Source organism: Pestalotiopsis fici (genome assembly GCF_000516985.1).
Source record: "Pestalotiopsis fici W106-1 unplaced genomic scaffold PFICI_Scf_2, whole genome shotgun sequence".
NCBI classification, from domain to species: domain Eukaryota; kingdom Fungi; phylum Ascomycota; class Sordariomycetes; order Amphisphaeriales; family Sporocadaceae; genus Pestalotiopsis; species Pestalotiopsis fici.
In genome coordinates, this window is record NW_006917092.1 from 1,029,825 (window position 1) to 1,046,364 (window position 16,540).

The following is a 16,540-nucleotide window of genomic DNA, read 5'->3' on the forward strand; positions in this document are numbered from 1 at the left end:
CAAATGCCTCTTTCAATTTACCCAAGGTATTGCTGCAGATCGCCAACAATCTTGGCCTTCTTAGTATATTTAAGATACCTGGTTGGGCTTACCCAGTCGTACCCGTCGACCCGAGAAGCCATCATGTCGAAAATAGCCATGATCCCCTCTGGGCTCCAGGGCTTTATCACCCACGGGTATTCTGGCATCTCCTTTTGAATATAGCCAATCATGAATGCTGCTACCGAGACGGCCACCGGGGATGCATAAGACGTGCCAGATGCGTACTTCATCCGGTCATCGTCCTTGGACATCTTGGCTGACCAAACCGGTCGCACGTGTTCGCCCACAAAGCTGAAGTTCCGCAGGTCCTTCTCGAGCCCTGGGTTCCGCTCAGCTTTGCTTCCTCTCCACGTTGCCGAGTGCGCGCAAACGACTCCCGGATACTTGGCCGGGTAGGTACGCAAACCCTCACCCCCATCATTGGAAGCTGAGGCAAATACCATTATGCCTTCATGGATACATTGGCGGACTTCATCACCTATGATGTCGGGGCTCCGAACACTGTCAAAGCCAAAGGACATATTTATCATATGTACACCCCACTGCGTCCTCGCGACCTTGAGAGCCTGGAGCAAATATCAGTCGCCGTCTGCACAGCCCATCAGTGCACGTCTTACCTTTGCAATCTCTTCGCGTTGGCTCACATTGGGTTTGTCTGTGATTTTTCCAATATATAGATCGACGTTCTTGGTGAGGCGAAGGACAATTGCAGCTACATGGGTTCCGTGGCCAGTTTCGTCCACATCCGCGTTGCTATTGATGAATGCAGTTCTTTCTTTTATTCGATCGCGATCTTCATCGCTAAAATCGGGATGGTTGACATTGATACCCGAGTCCAATATGGCCACTTTCATCCGTTCGTCGCGACCGCGGCCGAGGAGGCGGTACTTCACAAGCAACGTCTGGAAGTTCGAAAACCACTTGTCCGTGTTTTTCCGTCTAGGAACCAATATTGGTAAATGTTCATAAGTTGTTATCTTTGGGGAATGAGAGAATTACGTACCGAGCTGCGATGGTGGTTTCACCGTCCTCGTCGCCTAATAGTTCACCGTCCTCCAAGTTGGACATGTTTGTACCTATATCATGTCTACTCCGGATCGGAACGGTTGAGGTCAGTACGGGTGCTGCAGATGTTGGACAGGTGGTCGGTTCCGAGTCCAGAGATTGGGTACGACTGATATCGTCAGGTATGAATGTCCGCAGATCGGAGGGACCACGAGCTTCGGCTGGAAAATCTGTCGTCTTGAATGAAACTGGTTCCGGAATGCACGACTCCGGATCTGTATCATGAGACCAAGCCTCTTTGAAAAGCCTCCCAAGAGGCGCCACGACATAGATGTAGAGATTACTGTGTGCAATCCCCTCTTGAAAGCCAAATTTCCCCTTATCTGGTTTCAGACAAATCTCAATTATCTCTTTGACTGCCTGGTATACATTTCGTCTCTGCCACATAGGTGACAGGATGATTTTGCCGGCGGTATAATGATCATCATTTTCAATTGGATCATCGTCCCCATGGGCCTCATCGAGCCGATGTATTTCAATGCCCTCCCCGAGCTCAATTTCCAACAACATGATCCCCAAAGCCAGAATTTTTGGGTGCAAATGTGTTGCAGATGGAAATCGCTGCATCAAGTCCTGCTTGTCTGAGAGCTCATTCTGCGGTATGCATCCAGACGGCTTGGGTGGCGACCACAGCTCGGTCGCAAAGTACGGCTTATGTATTAAGGCCAAGACTTCTCCAGTGCTAGAGGAGCCATTGAGACGCTCGCGCATAAAGTGTATAGAGTGTTTTGACCAGCTTGACGCCATCCATTCAGAGTCGTAAAACTGCCATATGGCCTTGGCGAGGAGGTAGGAGAGCAATAATTTGAGCTTCACATCTCCGTGCAACTTCCGCTTCTTCAGAACAGTCGAGAGAGACACGCTTGATGCTTTGAGCAGAAACAGCCTCTTGAGCTGCTCAACGTCTAGATCGGCTCGCTCGTAGACAAGACCATCATTTGCAGCGTTGAAAATCAACCGGCCACGCTCTCGACGGCGAATCAGGCCGCAAAACACCTCAGGGGAAATTTTGTTTGAGCTAAGCCACCTGACCCTCGGAGCCCGAGACCCGTCGCTGCGTTTTATTAGCGATAAGAATTATTTCAAAGAAAGGTAAGTTGAGAGGTTAATATATATTCACCCTTGCAGAAAAACTGAGATTCGAACTTCTTTCCACATATCGTCCACAGAGTCTGGATGTCGATGAAGAAAGAAGAAGTCGAATGGAACATTATCTTGTGACCCTTCCAACTTTTGTACGCGCGTCAAGGCAATGTTGGCCATGAAGCTTCCGCCGCAGCTTTGCACCTGGGGAGAGCAATTACATAACGTTGTGTGTAGCAAGCGAAGACAGGCAGCGTATTCATTGTACCATATCGGTTGCGTGCTGGCCGCGACCAGATCAGAGAGTGGCGGCCCACGAGAACCATTCCCGGTATTCGCAAAAGCCCTGAAGGAGTCGCAGAACTTTTCTCTTTCTTGAGGGGCACGCTCATGTGTGCTCTTAGCTAGTCGTCTTATGTTGTTCTTGGCTGTTTGTTGAGAGCTACTGATGAGACTTTCCAAGTAGGGATAATAACCAGGCTTAAAGGGTGGGTTTGGAGGTGGCTTCAATGCGCCAGGCCACTGCAGGGATAAAAAAGGTAAATGTTAGCCGCTACCTGAGTTGGGTTGAAACCAAGCAGGCATTACTTGCCCTGATGAGGGTTTCCAGAATGGCCAGAAGCTTGAAAACTCTCTTTTCGACGTTTGAACCCCTGACACACCCGGCTTGATCCAGATCTTTCAGGCGATTCCCTACATCAGACAGCAAAGAACCAAGAAGAGTAAGGAACGGATCGTCCTTCCCAAGCCCCCGGGCTAGGACTTGGGCAGTTTTCTTCAACTCCGCGACCGCTGCAGTCGCAAAAGACACTGCATTATGTGGTCTTCTCTCCATGACTACAATCTAACCGCCCATGTGCATCTAAACACCAGAAGTAATGGTGGTTGGCTGGCGGTTCCTTTGGCACGATGCCAGTGCGGGAGGTTGAGGTTAAGAAATATCATGGGCCCAAATGCATGGAAAGGATAAGAGAGAGAAAACCCCGCTCTACCGCTTACCTTACCACATTCTGCCATGCACATGACCCCTCCCTCAGCCTGATTTTTATTTGTAAATCTAGCTTCCCAAAATTGCCTGGATTCTGGCCGCTGAGCCTTCGTATGATGCCGCCTTATTTATTTGTTACTTCTTGGCTCGAGACAAATTTGCACATCTTTCGGAAATCCGTGGTACTTATCTTCAAGCTGGATTTCCCTGTGGATCTGAGCCTCGATCCTGTAGACTATCCCGCATGCCCCTATTAGGATTATTCCTGGTATATTTAAACATGGAAGTCTTGGGGCAAATATAAAGTGGCTTGAAGTTCAAAATCCAAGGGAATTTCGGAAGCTACTTTTGCGAATGATCATGTTCGTTTTCGGGTGCTGACGAGGGGTCGATCCAATACGCACCCACCTACATCATTGCCAAATCGTCCTTGACTCCTCTCCATCAGCGGACAGATGGACCTCGACGACGGAATATGTCGCGCCGCAGAAGCTTGTAGCCATCAATTCGATGCTTTTCTTGCTAATCCCGCATGCACAGAATATGCCATATACACACGTTCTGCGCAAGGAGACTATAATCTCTGGTGCTCGGCTATCAAGGCGACAAGTAGGGGCAAGGCGTCCCTGGACTATCGGTTGAGAAATCATCATGATGTGCGCGACGTGTTATGTGGACTCCTTGACGCCTTGGCAGCGTCATTGGAACGATGGACAAGACGTGCGACGGGTAAGTACAAACAAAATAAACAGGCTTCTGTGGTTTTTGCACAGGATTTTTGCACAGGATAAAAAATGTCGCATCGTTTGACCACCGCTAATGACCGTAGCCATGGCTATGCAAGGGAGAGAAAAGGAGCCCGAAAGCACGGCCATGGATCTAGATGAAGAGAAATCCGATTCTCCTAAGAGTACGGACAGTCCAGCATCTTGGGATGCCATCTCGGATGAGTGGAGCGTCCCAGACTCTACAAGAGACCTTGATGCTCTCGGCATGGATCCCGTGATGGCAGAATGTCTATCCTATGTCCGAATCTCCCTCGATCAGCTCGCAAGGACATCTTTGGCCATCCGAAAAGCGGGAGACAAGTATCGTTTTGAGAAGATTGACGCGGAATTGAAAGACAACTCCTTTGAAGAGTTTCGCAATCACCTGACCAGCATCATTCTCAGATCTCTCGTAGATCCTCAAGAAGCCAAAGACTTCTCAGCCGAGGAAAAGATGAAACAAGTGTCTGATCACAACGCACTGACGTCTGTCCAGAGGCGCCTTATCCACGCCAACATTCTCAGAAGACACCGCATAGAATACGTCACAAAGTCGCGACATGAAGGGAGACAACCAGTCCATGACAGAATCGAGTCAGCCAAGGATTCGAGTCAATTGAATAAGAGCGCTAATCCGACAAACTCGTCCGTTACTGGGACTCAAACCTTTCGCCAAGCACAAACTTCACTCCCCTCTCAGCCAGCAAAGCCGAAGATTTTTGAAGATGGTACAGCCCCATCTTCTGTCCTCGAGCCAGCTTTAACGGCAACCGAGGTCGGCTCTCGTCTTGATGTGCAACGTGTGATGGCGCCTCAGACTCCCTCGAAAGTGACAAGGGTGACAAAAATAGGATCAACTCAAACTTATCCCGACCGTCCAACGCTGGACTCAAAAGGTTTATTAACGTGCCCATACTGTGATGACATACTACCTTCGTCATACACAAGGGTTGAACAGAGCTGGAGGTAAGTATTCATCTACATGCCTCTTACATACTACAACGGTCAAGCTAACCCGTCGGTCAGAGCCCATGTGGCTCAAGACCTGATGCCATACACGTGCTTCATTGAAGGGTGTAAAACACCCTTTGAGATGTACTTGACATCGGAAAACCTAGTGGCCCATTTGTTAGACAAACATTCAACTACGCGCTGGATATGCAGCTTTTGTCACTCTAGTGGTGACGCTATTGCAAGTCCTTCTGTCCAAACGACACATTGCTTTGAGAGTGACGAAGAATGGAAGGACCACGTCACAAAAGCTCATTCGGACAAGGTCAAGGCGATCCAGTTGCCGGTGCTTGCAGAATTGAGTAAACAGCCGCTGGTCGGGCCACTGAACTGTCCGTTTTGCGACTTTGCGACTTGCACTATGGATTCCAGGGTCGACGATCACATATTGCAACACTTACATGAGTTCTCCCTTCGCGCCCTGCCCGAAAGATCGGTCTTAGCACTTGATGACCGAAGCAAAGCCTCGCAGCTCTCCGGTTCCCTTTCGCACGTAAGAGATGCAAATTACGAGGTCCAAGACGACCCTGTTAATTGTACAATCGAATCCGTGCAGGAGCAAATTTTTCTTCTTAAGACGTTTCTACCTGACTCTCACCATACTTTTGAGATCGTGAAGGATCTTATTTCCAATGGCATTGGCATAACTTCTGATAGACTTCCCGAATCTCAGATTCATGAGTTTTGGGGCCTCTGTTTGCTCAAAGTGCGCACAGCGCTTATATCCTGCGTTCTAGCCTTCAAAAGAGAGGGCACCGGGGATATGGAGAGGAATATGATCGAGAATATTATCGAAAACACTTGTCAGGAGGTTTTTGATTCCTTGAGTGAGTACGAGAACAGAACTTGGTTCTTTCTGAGCAAAGGTACGTAATTCGGTTAATTTTGTCTCCCACTGTCGCTCCCTCATCTTCACACGATTTCTTGACTTTTAATTGATCTATTGTTTACCGCCTCTATATCTATTCTCTATCCCTCCGTCTCACTCACAAACGCACACTCACGCGCGCGCTTAGTCTGACTGACACCTACTCTGTTTAAATCCAGATAAAGTTTTTATGTTTAATGTGCCCGCGACCCCATTATTCCAGCTATCCACTCGCCAAAATGATATCAAAGCCGACTTGGAATTTTTACTCTTCCAACAGCAATCTTTACTCTATCTAGCTACCGATAGCCAGCCCAAGCAGCAGCCTCGCGTCGTCATCGCCGGTCCCTCTGGCACCGGTAAGACGCTTATTGCCAGAACGTTAGTTAACGAAATCGCTGAGGAGGAGACCGGCTGTTCTGTCTTCTGGATAGATGCATTGGACTTCAATCACATTTCAAGTGCCTTTTCAAAAATTTTTGAAATGTTGAATCCCCAAGAGTACGCCGTGGAGTCAAATAGATCTGCCGTATACTTGCTCAATTGGCGGATGCACAGCCCGTGGTTGATGGTTCTGGATGGTATTGATCGTCAAACATTGCTGCATATGCAGCTTGAGGGTTTGCTTCCGAGTGGGCTTAAGGGCAGACTCCTCCTCACGACCGAAGATTCATCATGTCTCAGCCTTCTCGGCCAAGGGACAGAAGTCCGACATACACAGGGCGAAGAGGGAAAGATGCCGTTTGAGGTGACACCCACCCTGCCACCTTTGAAGCCGGATGATTTTGACGTTGCGATCATCTGTCATTCTGTGTCAGCATTTGATGTCGTTCCTCTGCTGTTTGACCGCATCTGCGAGAATGATCCACGAAGTTTCCGCGACAACCACGAGCCATTGCGGATGCGTACCTCCTTCGGGTTCTCTCGTTGTATTTTTGGCCGCATTTATGGTTGCAACGCTGTTCTGGTTTTGATCGATACGATTCCAGCTGAGATGGAACGTAAAGCCATCGAAGTACTTTCCGATTTCGAAAGGCTACAGCTTGTGCTCCTTGTTGGCACTTGCAGCGGCTTGCCTCAGAGCGACAGCAAAAGTCCTGGTCAGATATTCCGAGGCGACGTATTAATCAGTGATGAACTTGTTTCCTACCCACCAGGACATTTTGAAATGATTTCCAATGAGAGGGTCGTTTCATCCAAGCGACAAGTTCAAACAAAATTGGCTACTGTATTGGAGACCGATGAAGGCTTCAGGCGACTGCAAGGAAATGCTGCGTTCTTTCTTAGGCGCCTCCAAGAATCGTCTTCGGTAGCATATCCTGGAGCAACAGAGGACAAACTATTCGTGTCTAGCTATCCACATAAGCATCACGACTCACGAGACTGTGACTGCAAGAGCGGTTTCTTGTCGAATGGGGCCTGTCATGACGTGTTGGGGTCGAGTTGCAATGACATTGGGTGCGATCATCAGTACCTGGTCCCTCGAAATCGACCTCAGAGGGGTATTCAGGTTGCATCAGGTCAGGAGGGCAGGATCCAAGAACCTTTGTTGCACTATGGGCGCGTCTTGTGCTCTCACGCGAGCCCTGGAGCACGAAGAGCTTGGCACTCGACATTGTGTCTGCAGAACTCCGTCCTTGGGATTGCGGACAGATACGACTCAATCTTTGCAAGACTGCCATGCATTACTGTGCTAGGAGTAGGTGATTATGGCGATGGGCACGATGAGATGAAGTGGTCTCAGTTTGCAGCAGCTTCGGCAGCCTCGACAGCAAAGGCAATCTTGGGAGAATACAGTCTCTTACCTCCCTGCATGATCCCTTTTGACGATAGCCCCGAAGATGTTTGGCACGAGGAACTCATCGAGAGCATTTCTGTCAAGATAGCTCACAAGAAGAATGATGGAAACATCACAACTACCGCCCTGATAGGACCGGCAGGAGTCGGAAAAACCACCTTGGCCCTCAGAGCAGTTCACTCGTTCCGCCGACAACAACCAAGATACTCCGTCTTTTGGGTCTCAGCGCGCTCCACGAAGACCTTGAGTGACGGCTTCCGTGGAATAGGCCTCCGCCTCAGGAGTGCTACATTGACCGTAGATGACTTGGAGCTAAGTGACGAAATGATACCACAAGTCTTGACCGAGATGGACCGCGTCAGTCATGGTGACTGGCTTCTGATCATAGACGATGCCAATCGTCACACCCCAGGACATTTTACCGAACGCTCTCCGCCATACAATCACGGCGGATCCATTCTATTCATTTCTCGCCTTGCTGACCTCCCAGATATTCATGATACTGAGACTGTCACATCGTCGGGTCCCAGGAGTGGGCTTTGTATGAATTGTCGGCACAGCATGGCGGTGCCAGGTCATCGCTTTTGCCCACCATGCGGCAGAGAGGTTAAACGTGGTGCTACAACAACTGATACTGAGACTGTCACATCGTCGGTTCCAAAATGAGCTTTGTATGAACTGCCGCACAAACATTGTGTTGCCAGGCCACCGCTTCCGCCAACCTTGCGGCTTATATCGCTAAATCGGCGCATTTAGCACAGCAAAGGATAATCAACGGAGATTTAGCTATTATCGAGTCTTATACAACAAAATATAATGCGGTAGACTTTTCGTTTTCATCAATTAGTTTTATGTATTGATTAATGTTACGAACCATCGCACACCAATGGCCATGCCATTCATGAGACCATGATGACTTTCGTCTGGGACGAATCGTTGTGCCAAGCACGCGCCATGCTCAAATTGTGGGCGAGCCGAGCAAACCTCGGCATTACCAGCTAGCACCCGTGGTCTCGAGTTGGGGAGAAAATCTTAAGTGTGTCGACAGGAGTGAAGTCAACTCCACAGCCAATTTACGAGCCACGCAGACGCATGTATTGTATTGGCCCAAAACAAATGAATGGTGGCCGTCACGATGGGTCTTAAACCCAGCACCTATTCCGACAGTGTTTACGCAGGAAACCTTCTTTGTCTTGAGCAACAACATCTTCTTCCTTCGGGTGAATATCCCCAGATCTGTCCGGGAAAGTGTTTCGCAGGAGTGGAAGCTGTGGCTGTGCTGGCGCGTCTGTTAGGGCAGCGTCGGCTGCAGATCAAGAAGAATCAGGAAGGATCAGGAAGAGAGCGAAGGAGCAGTCTGCACGCGATCTGAAAAGTGCGTCAATGACGTTGACCTGGAAGCGCTGGTGAGGCTGAGAGACACCAATTATATGGCACTCACTTGCAAGAAGGCAGAATGGACTTCATGGGATGTCTTTGGGCCATGGTTGTGCTTACCTACTAGGTAGATACATACCTACCTACATGATGTTGAGCATGGCAAGGATGAGTCTGAAAGGGAGAGTGCCATACCCAATAAATCAAAAAAGCAAGGTACTGACGCAGCCACGGCTCGTCCATGCTCCTTCTCTTTTTTAAGGAATAAACAAACAAATCAACATATAAATACCCCCCAGCTTTCAGTCTCCCCTCTCTTCTCTTCAAAACAACACAAAACACCACAATCCCACTAGTCTTCTATTTACCTCTATACAAAGATCTTCAAGTCTCAAATGCTTTCAATGCAGGATTGAGCGTGCCAATTGGACCGAAATCGACTGTTGTCCCCAAGACTAGCCATGCCTTAACATCCTTTGGAAGAGCACAAGGTCCTGCACTCCCATTGAGCATTTGTCATCGATACTGCGAAAGAGGACCCAGTAAGGTCTCAGGACCCTCTGCTTATAGCAACTTAACATATCAACCTCCTCTCCATCTATCGTCTGCAGCCGTAGCCGCAGCAATCAGAGAGCCAATGTACCGTCGGCAGCTGGACTAGTACTCCTTACAAAGCCATCGCCAGGACGCCTAACGTTTGGGATTATCCATTCCCAACATTCTCAATCTTTAGAACTAGAGTTTTCTGCCAAATGACTTCGGCTCTAGCAACGGACGTTGTCAGCCCCATTACCACCTCACTTCACCAATCCCATTTCCAATATATCTTCCTCCTCATTCACAAATTCCAATGACGAAGGTGCCTGGGATGGTGGATTCGAAGAAAGAGCGCCACGGAGGTCAGAATCAATAGTAAAATCCAGGATACCTATTACCCGAATGGATCGCTAAAGCCTTCGAGCAAGGATACTCAAAAGCTGCTCAGTCTACAGAAAGATACCGCGTATAACACAAAGATCCTGGAAGCTATCCAGGCATTGGAAGACAAATCGTGCAGGAAAATAGGCCACCTTGCATATCACCCTATTTATGAGACGTCTTCCAGTCAGCTCGGGTATCTAAAAGACTGGGCGCTCATTGAGATGAACCCTGAAAAGTTCATTCACGGTCCAGAGAATAAGGTGTTTATTTGTGGCGGCGACGAATATTGCAACGAATTCCGTACGGCTATGCGTCGATTAACATATGGACTGAACAACTGGAATCAACCCAAATACGATGCATCGTGGTTCATATAGATATGAATTTACTTTATCCTCTCGTTTAGACTCTTTGCCTCGCCGGGGAGAGTGTTTTACTAAAAGGCGACCGCAACGTTTGCGCAGTAGTCACAACAAGTTCGCGGTTGTGATACCTGCAATAGTAGTCTACCAATTGGAGATGCACTAAATTATGGAACCAATTGATGCTTTGACATTTGCTTTGACTTTGGAATTGTCCTTAATTGTCCATGGTAATTCCTGATCACAAGGCTTTGCTCCTGACATAATCTGGGTACATTTTTGGAGAGTCAATCAGAGATGTAATCTGTACCTAACCTAATAGTGTCTCCCGCCTAGCTTACACTCCACTAAAACCGAGCCTGACAACCACTGGCTGTCCACTACAAGACAGCACATCCGGTGGGATCTGGCCTTTATAGCGACTTCAACTCACAAATGTAGGTGGTGAAAACTGCAAGATTGCTGCTAAATACATTTGGGTAAACACAAACACTTGTTCTCACATAACCACGCGTTTCGCCTCGGTTTACCTCTTTGACAGATCAATTTACGCCCAGCATAGTCGTACATTATTCTCTCGCTCTCTGCAATCCAATTCTCCAAATGTCACCCACGGTCATTCTAATGCGCCATGCACAAGGATATCACAACTTGGGCATCCGTCATCACCACCTCGTCGATCCCGCCTTGACGCCGACTGGCGAGCAACAATGCCGCGGCCGCGCGGGAGAGCTCGCGGATCAACAGCCATCAATCTCACTCGTTGCCGCCTCGCCTCTGACCCGTACGCTACAAACGGCCATGCTTGTCTTTGAACGCGCACTCGCGCTGCCGACGTGCGCCGATGCCATAGTGGCTTTGCCGACGGCACAGGAGTCTTTTGATTATCCATTCAATACCGGCTCCGACATTGGAGCGTTGAGAGACTCGTGCGCGCAAAAGGGCTGGCCTGTTGACCTGTCTCTGGTGGAAGATGGGTGGACCGACAGGTCCTTGAAAAGCCCCTACTTTCCAGCCGGCACTCGACTTGCAGAGCGCGCGCGAAGGACAAGACTCTGGCTGAAAGAAAAACTTCAAGAGTTGGTCCAGACTGGTCTTGAAGATGCGACGATCGCACTAGTTACGCACGGCAATTTTTTGCATTTTCTAACAGACGACTGGGAGGCAGCGACAAAGTATCACGGCACTGGCTGGAAGAATTGTGAATATCGCTCCTATTCCTTTGAGCCGAGTTCTCTAGCATCCGGAAATGATGAGGCCAGGCTTGTGGAAACAGAGCGGTCTCGACGTCGACGGGGATTGAGTACACCGCCGCCTTCAATGGAGGAGCAGAAGAGGCTCTTTTACGAAACTATAGCAGCTTGGCATCTTCAGGGCTTGCCTGATGCATTCGAATTAGACTCTATGCTGGTTTGAATATTCGCAATACACAAGTGCATTGTTCTACTCGTAGTTTTGTTGGAGGTGTACGTGATAGTACCAATTTCACGCGATCTTGCTCAGTGTTCCGAGGCGTATGCAACTGCAATGGATAATGTTTGCCAATATCCATATCGCCAATGAAAGACGGTCGGCATTGAACCAACGGCGCGGCTTGCTAAAGAGTATACACTCCGTGCACACTAGTCAGTTCCTGGCCTCCTGGGCGTTCCGGTGGGATCGGACTTGTATGCCCGAACGATGCCGAGTGGGGGCCAGGCAAATCACCAAGCCGCCGGAACCAAATTCCGGGTCATAATTTCCTAAACTAGCCCAAAGAGTTGTGCCCACCTGATTCAAGTCTCGGATCAGAATAGGCAAGCATGCGCGAAGGTCTAATGCTTGCATATCGACCCCCAAATGTGCTGTCACAGGCGATGCAAATTCCCGTAAAAGGGCGTCCGCAGAGGGCGTCGAGATCCTCGTGATTTGATCCAACTCGCTCCGATCTCGGAACGCTTCTGGATTGACGACTAATACGACCTTGTACTGTCTGAAGCGATTCCCACTCCATTCTGGATTGTTCTCCTTTCTCGCAGGACGCGATAGAAATTGGCTAAAAAATTTCCCAAAAATATATGGCTAAACATAGTATCAACATAGTATCTTGAACACCCATCTCCCTCTGCCAATTGCAATAATGCCTGAAGAAATACTTTTATCAAAGATCAGTTCACTGAGAAGGCAGCCACTGCCTCTTTCTGGATCAACCCAAGGGCAAAGCTCAGAAGTCCTCACTGCGGCGGTCGACGAACCAAGCTCCGACGGCGAGCCCTCGGGCACCCAGGACCAAGAAGCCAACAATCAAGTCGATGCCCCCGGAGGCCCAGCCAATTCATTCCCGGCTATAAATAAAGATCAAAATGTCTGGGTAATCGTTCTGAGTTGCGCCGTACTGAACTTTTTCTTTACCGGGTTCAGCGGAAGCTGGGGCGTGCTGCAGGCCGCCCTGCTGGCCAGCGACGCCGAGTCGTCGTCGGCCTCGACCTTTGCCTGGGTGGGATCGCTCGCCCTGGCCCTGACCGTCGGCTTCGGCCTCTTGTGGGTGCGGCTGCTGCCCGTCTTGGGCGCCCGCAAGGGAGCCCTCCTGGGCGAGCTGCTCTTCATCTCGGGCGTCATTGCGAGCGGCTTCACCACGTCGCATCTCGACGGCTTGTTTGCTACGGCTGGTCTCCTTGTCGGTACTGGTACTTCGCTCCTCTTTACCGTTACCAATTGCATCCCCACGCAGTATTTTACCGGAAGCGCAGGCGGAAGACTAGTAAGTGCTCAAATTGGATGGTGTTCTTAAGTCTTGCTGGTTTCTATTTCCCGGTCCCCACACTCTGTCTCGGGAAATACCTATGCCTTGATATTTATGTCTCGAGCATTTGGTGGTGATGTCTACACGACAAGAAAAAGATTCAAAAGCTGACACATTTCGGCCCTTTACCAGGGCCTCGCCAACGGCGTCATCAAGCTGGGCGGCGGCATCGGAGCCGCCGTCTTCAGCGTCGCGCTAGAGGCCATGAACCGCCGGCTCGGCATTGCCTGGACGTTTCGCATCTTTGGCTTCCTGGCTTTTGCCGTGTCCATTCCGGCGGCGTGCTTTATCCGGGAAAAGATTCCGTTTCGCCGGTCGCCGATTATTGACGTGTCCATGCTCAAGTGCTTGCCTTTTGTCGCCGTCTCCATCTCTAGTATGATTTACGTGTTTGCGCTCTACATTCCTCCCTATTGTGAGTATCCCATGATGTGTGGCATCCTTGTTCATTGCATGTATTTTCTAAAAGGACTGTTCTATAAATTTGTTTCCTGGTCCGCGTATCTTGTCCCAGGAAATAGCTGTTTTTCGCACTCAGCTACACGCAAGGAATTTCTTTATCGGCGGAGAGATTGAGTGACTAACTATTTCTCTACTATCAGACCTGCCGCTATTTGCCCAGTCCATCGGAATGTCTTCCGCCAAGGCCGCCTTGGTCACGGCCGGCTACAACCTCGCCGCAGCGTTTGGTCGATTTGCAGCTGGTCCTCTATGCGACTGGATCGGGGCATTGAACTCGATCATGCTGATCATGCTGCTCAATGCCATTACACTGCTGGCCATTTGGCCTGTTTCGACGGCGCCTGCACCGTTGATTATATTCGCCTTGCTCAACGGTGTTGCCAACGGAGGCTTCTTCACGGCCATGCCCACCGTCTTTAGTGGCTTCTTTGAGCCAAGCAAGGGCACCATGGCCGTCAGCACTGGTAGTACTGGCTGGACTCTTGGGTATCTTCTGGGAACTCCTATTGCCGGTTATCTTCTCCAGACATCGGGGTCTGGTAAGATTTCGCCCAGTGCCTATCGACCTGCCATTTTCTACGCCGGTGGCGTGGGTGCGTTAGCCTGTACTTTTGCCTTGGTCGCCCGTCTATCGTTTAACAAGGCACTCATCAAAAGGGCATAATCATAGACAACTTTACATGGCCAAGTGTGTGCAGTGTAGGACCTATGTAGCAAATAGCTAGGTGAAAATTGCAGATCGAGGCGTTGGTTGTGTTTACCTTTTGGTTCCGACATTTACAATGTTAATGTCTCGCATACACATGTTCAAGGAGTTTTTCTACAATCTTTATCCTGGCACGGCTTCGACAGCAATCTTCAGGCTCATGCTAGATTCAAATCCCATAACCATGCTTGCTCTGTTTCTGTGAAACCATACTCATTGCTCGCCGGTAGCGCACCCTGCGCTCCGTCTAGTCCCTGTTCGGAATAAGACAACATCACTTAAATTTGTTAGCCATGAGCAGTGAGAATGGTACATAATGAACTCAACGTACTATTTTCAAAGTCCATGAATGCTTCGGTCATAACGGGGTCCTGTCGGAATTCCCATTCTGGCGATGTGGTAGGTTCTGTGAGAACGACCCCGGACATTCCATTTGTGGGCGCAAACTCCACAGCTTGATGGCTAGGTGGAATGATTGTGGGAGCCACGGGCGCTACACTCTCAACCGGCCGTGTCACGCGGTTGGTACTTGGTTCCTGAGCCGGGGTTGCTTGCCTCGTGGGCGTCGAAAGCATGAAACGTAGCTCTTTTTCCATCAAAAGTTTCGTGAGCCGCTGTAATAACTCCAGTCCTTGTGCGGCGACCGTGGATGCCGCCTTGAAGTTCGCTTGCATACCCATGAGCCTGCGGAGACCGGCCTTTGCATGATGCGACTGTGTGCTTAGAGGATCCAAAGTGGCCATTATGCTCAGTGTTACACCGGCAGTGAAGAGATGCATGCTCACAAAGGACACGGCATAGGTGCCAGTCGCTTGAGAGAATACCGGCATGTCTGCTGTCTCGGATATCTCCAGAGCAGCTTCTCGACAGACACCGATCGAATACTGAAATGGATCAGCCCGCGGTGATACCATCTGGTACAGAAGCAGAGGTCTGTGAACTAGGATCCGTAGGTTCTCATAGGCGAGTTTCAGGGCAAGAGCCTGGAGTTGGCATATGTGGTCTTCAAACTGAGGGCCAGTTGCCTTGATATGCTGATCTAAATCTTCTGCGGTGCGATACGCAGGCGCAGTCTGATTTTCTAGGCACAATTTTGCCGGCAAACTCTTTCCATTGCAGTAGCCGGGCATCGATCTCGGTGACCTTTCGAATCTGTCGTTGCAAATTCTCTTTGGTAGGCTTGGTACCGCCTTGTGACTTGGAACGAGCGTTGTAAAGCTCCCTCAGAGTGTACTGAGTAAGCGTGGATAGCTCTGACATGAAGTATTTATATGAAAGGAGAGTGGCCCTGCTGTCGTCCTGGGAGGTCGGGGGCTCCGTCTGCCTGTACCGGTGGTGAGGATCAAGGCGGGCTACGTCGCAGTCATCATCTGATGTGCTTGAGGGATACCCATACAACATGCAGCAAAATGTTTCAACCTCGTAGATGGCCCACCAGCACCGTTTCTTGCTCTCATTGGCCTCTGCAGTGTCGGGTGAAAGATTGCTGCGCGCGCGATGAAGATTCAAAGCTAGGGCAACGCGTAGAGCGCAGCCGCAGATTGGCCAGGCTAGCCCTCGCTGACCCTGGTATAAGTAATAGCTGCCCATGAGTACACATGTTTGTGCCGCTTCCAGCGAGCCTGAAGACACAATGTCAAGCAGATTATTCTTCAGAGTAGCGAACATTTCGCGCCTCAGGTTATCGGGATCAACTCCGTATGTCTCCAGTAGACCACGGCGGTGAGCTCCAACGTACTGGGATCCGATTGCAGCGACTGTCGATACCAGAGCGAGAAATGCATCGGTAGCATGTGCAGTTGGGCGCTTCTGACCGTTGTATAAATCTCTGAATCGCCGTCGGAAATCGTTTTGGAAGAAGACAAGCATGAACCAATGTACGCGGTCAAAGTACGTGTCGATCAAGAGACTGGCTACCTCAAAGTCCGGGAGAAGTGCACTGAGCGCTCGCGCAGTCGGGGAAACTCTGTTGGAGATGTCAGTTGACTGAGCCGGCTCAGTCGACCCGGGCACGTTGGTGTGAGAATTGAGCAAAGCTTCACCCTGCCCCGAGTTTCTCGTGGGAGTTACGAGTTCGTTGACTAGTGGAGTCCAAGTCTCGGTACTATTTCCGGCGTTCGGGTCGTGATATTCAAATGCCTAGTAGCCAATCAGCCAATGGAGCAGCCGCCAGCTTCACCATCTCAACCTTTTGGGTGTACGACGACGTAGAGCTCATGTTCCAGGAAGTCCCGGCTGGCGTTGTTGTTGTTGTCTCGTCGGTGAATTCTGCATCTTCGAGTAGATTGGATGGCGGTTGACGACTATC

At 49.8% G+C, this 16,540-nt stretch overlaps 5 protein-coding genes across 5 annotated transcripts; 3 read left to right on the forward strand and 2 right to left on the reverse strand.

The window, feature by feature from the left end:
- Positions 1-17: 17 nt before the first annotated feature.
- On the reverse strand, positions 18-2,370 carry PFICI_02504 (uncharacterized protein; the record flags this gene model as incomplete). The annotated part of the gene is made up of 4 exons (XM_007831085.1): positions 18-608; positions 660-981; positions 1,046-2,161; positions 2,228-2,370. The coding sequence occupies 4 exons, from the start codon at positions 2,368-2,370 to the stop codon at positions 18-20; spliced, it is 2,172 nt and encodes a 723-aa protein (XP_007829276.1).
- Positions 2,371-4,009: 1,639 nt separating this feature from the next.
- Positions 4,010-8,288, forward strand: PFICI_02505 (uncharacterized protein; the record flags this gene model as incomplete). The annotated part of the gene is made up of 3 exons (XM_007831086.1): positions 4,010-4,911; positions 4,972-5,822; positions 6,004-8,288. The coding sequence occupies 3 exons, from the start codon at positions 4,010-4,012 to the stop codon at positions 8,286-8,288; spliced, it is 4,038 nt and encodes a 1,345-aa protein (XP_007829277.1).
- A 2,597-nt stretch (positions 8,289-10,885) lies between these two features.
- On the forward strand, positions 10,886-11,698 carry PFICI_02506 (uncharacterized protein; the record flags this gene model as incomplete). Its single annotated transcript, XM_007831087.1, has 1 exon — positions 10,886-11,698. One exon carries the CDS (start codon positions 10,886-10,888, stop codon positions 11,696-11,698), a length of 813 nt encoding a protein of 270 aa, XP_007829278.1.
- A 703-nt stretch (positions 11,699-12,401) lies between these two features.
- Positions 12,402-14,190, forward strand: PFICI_02507 (uncharacterized protein; the record flags this gene model as incomplete). The annotated part of the gene is made up of 3 exons (XM_007831088.1): positions 12,402-13,022; positions 13,197-13,479; positions 13,667-14,190. The coding sequence occupies 3 exons, from the start codon at positions 12,402-12,404 to the stop codon at positions 14,188-14,190; spliced, it is 1,428 nt and encodes a 475-aa protein (XP_007829279.1).
- Positions 14,191-14,390: 200 nt separating this feature from the next.
- On the reverse strand, positions 14,391-16,450 carry PFICI_02508 (uncharacterized protein; the record flags this gene model as incomplete). The annotated part of the gene is made up of 4 exons (XM_007831089.1): positions 14,391-14,509; positions 14,564-15,266; positions 15,322-16,371; positions 16,412-16,450. The coding sequence occupies 4 exons, from the start codon at positions 16,448-16,450 to the stop codon at positions 14,391-14,393; spliced, it is 1,911 nt and encodes a 636-aa protein (XP_007829280.1).
- Positions 16,451-16,540: the final 90 nt, after the last annotated feature.